The following is a 2,270-nucleotide window of genomic DNA, read 5'->3' as shown; positions in this document are numbered from 1 at the left end:
AATTAATTATTAAATCCTACATTCTTTGTTGAAAGTAATCAAGAGAAGACTTAGTGTAAATGGAGTCCAAGTAAAAAGAATTAGATTTAGTTAAAAGAAGAAAAATAAGACTTTGTGTAAAAGTAATTTAAAGAAAAAAATATATTTGTGTAAAAAAGATTAGAAAAGAAGAAGGTTTTTTTTTTAAGACTGGGTAGTGAAATTTTTTATTATAGAAAACCATATATAGTCTCATTTTTAATTTTTATTCATCAAAATAATAACAACAATTAACATTATACCATATCCTTTTTCTCTACTTTATATCATATTGTTTATGCATAGATATTTCTACGAAAAAGACCGATCTCTAGAAAAGGGCAAAACATGCCGCCGCTGCGACTGTGGCGGCGGCAACGGCCTGGGGTACAGTCACGGAACCAGCAGAGTGTGGAGCTGCAGCTGGAGTGATGGTGTAGATTGCTGGAAGTGCGGCACCTGATGCAGGTGAGATCGTTGGGGCGCTCAGTGGCGGTGAGAGCGCTGGGATGCTTGCGACAGGTGAGATCGTCGGGGTGATTATGTTGGCTGCAGATGCAGTGACGGATACCTTTTGACCTGCTTGGCAATGGCCATTTCTGCCGCAAATGTAGAGATTGATTCCTGCCTTGACGATGATGGCGTCGTTCCCTGTCTGGGTTCTGTTCAAGGGAGTAGTTGAATCGCAACCGTCGTACTCTGCTTGGGTTCCCAAAGTTACCACGTCATGAGCTGCTGCCACATACTGGAAAACTGCACCCAAACAGTAAACTGATAGATTTTAGCTCAGAAGTTAGCTCGCAGATCGCCAACTGCGCGTCTCCTCTGATGAAACTATGCGGAATCGACCGAAGCGACAACGAAAGAAACTAATATACGTTTTCTTAATTCGCTTAATTGAATTCTTTGGGGTTATTCTCGCATTGTATAAACTTGAACGCAAACCAAGTCCAAGAATCTCTTGTGCTCCAAGCTCACCTCTCACCACAACGTCGATCATATTTATAACATCAAACCAGGTGCCACTGATTCGAAGGGACAATAGTGACACTAAATTGACGTCAGTTAAATAAATGTGCCCTCGTGATGCATTCCTACATTCGAAATCAAGTTGAAATAAGCCAGTGAGAATATCCCTCATCACCAATCCACGCAAGTGCTTCCGGCTAAACATAAACGCTAGCGACTGTTCTTTGTGCATCTCCTACCAATATCATGAACTGGTCCCTCACAGTCTCGCCTTGATTTCACCAAAATTTCTTGAGATCTCTGACCCAAAAATGATTCCAGGCCAAACAGAGGAAACCAGAGCTCGATTTACACCGTAAACTATCCCAATCGCGACAACTTACAGAGCAACGCCCAAACCATCAAGCTATCAACAGTCGTTTAAACAGCAACAGCTCCTCATCCGAATACATCTACGACTTCAAGGAAAGAAAAATACAGGGAAGGATACGGACTTACTGATCACATCGCCTTCAACAAGATAACTGGAGACATTCTGAGCCCACACGTTGTAAATATCTGCGTTCTCGGTCGGAACCACCCATGAGCCGGGCAGAGTATAAGTGGCTCCCCGCACACCCATTGCGGCACTTACGAGGAAAATCGCCACAGCCAACATCGCACTGCCTCTTCCCATGGTCATCGCTATTAACTACTCCTACCTCCACCGAAGTTCGCACTCAGAAACGAAACCTCAACACACAGAAACCAGCACGCAGCTCCAAAATTATGCAACAGGACCCAGCTGATGATCTAAGAAAAATCTCCGCGCCACCGTAACTAGTGAACGACGACGGACAGGTGGGTGTGAGTGAGGCGAACCAAGTGAATGGATTCAGGGTGCCGGCAGACTGGACTCTTAACTGTGGCCTTGCCTCTTTGACAAGCGCGTGGTGAAGCCTCATGATTGAAGCTGACTTCGGAGCCTGGGTCGCGCACGAATCCACATGAACTTCGAGATTATGTCATGGGTTGTGTTGCGTTTTCAAGATTGCAATGCGACAAATCAGAACACTACAAAGCCGCTACTCAGAACCCCGAAGCTTGGGAGCAGAGTTTCATTTTTTAATGGCACCAACACCCACAACATAATGGTCAGGGCTTCCGCAGCTGGCTACAGCTTCCAGAACAATCACTTTGTAGAAATGGCACTACATATGTATATATATATATATATATATATATATTTCAACTTTACCACTTTTGCTAGGGGATTCGATTCTGGATTAAATATGTCGGTTTTG

The 2,270-nt window shown here is 43.7% G+C and overlaps 1 protein-coding gene across 1 annotated transcript; it reads right to left on the bottom strand.

The window, feature by feature from the left end:
* Positions 1-226: 226 nt before the first annotated feature.
* LOC112289516 (basic blue protein) lies at positions 227-1,879 on the bottom strand. Its single transcript, XM_024534764.3, has 2 exons — positions 1,486-1,879; positions 227-771 (listed from the first exon to the last, which is right to left on the bottom strand). The coding sequence occupies exons 1-2, from the start codon at positions 1,667-1,669 to the stop codon at positions 350-352; spliced, it is 606 nt and encodes a 201-aa protein (XP_024390532.1). The 5' UTR covers positions 1,670-1,879; the 3' UTR covers positions 227-349.
* Positions 1,880-2,270: the final 391 nt, after the last annotated feature.

Source organism: Physcomitrium patens, chromosome 12, assembly GCF_059467195.1.
Source record: "Physcomitrium patens ecotype Gransden chromosome 12, ASM5946719v1, whole genome shotgun sequence".
NCBI lineage: Eukaryota > Viridiplantae > Streptophyta > Bryopsida > Funariales > Funariaceae > Physcomitrium > Physcomitrium patens.
The sequence above is the reverse complement of the archived record's forward strand: the minus strand, read 5'-3'. Positions and strand labels throughout refer to the sequence as shown.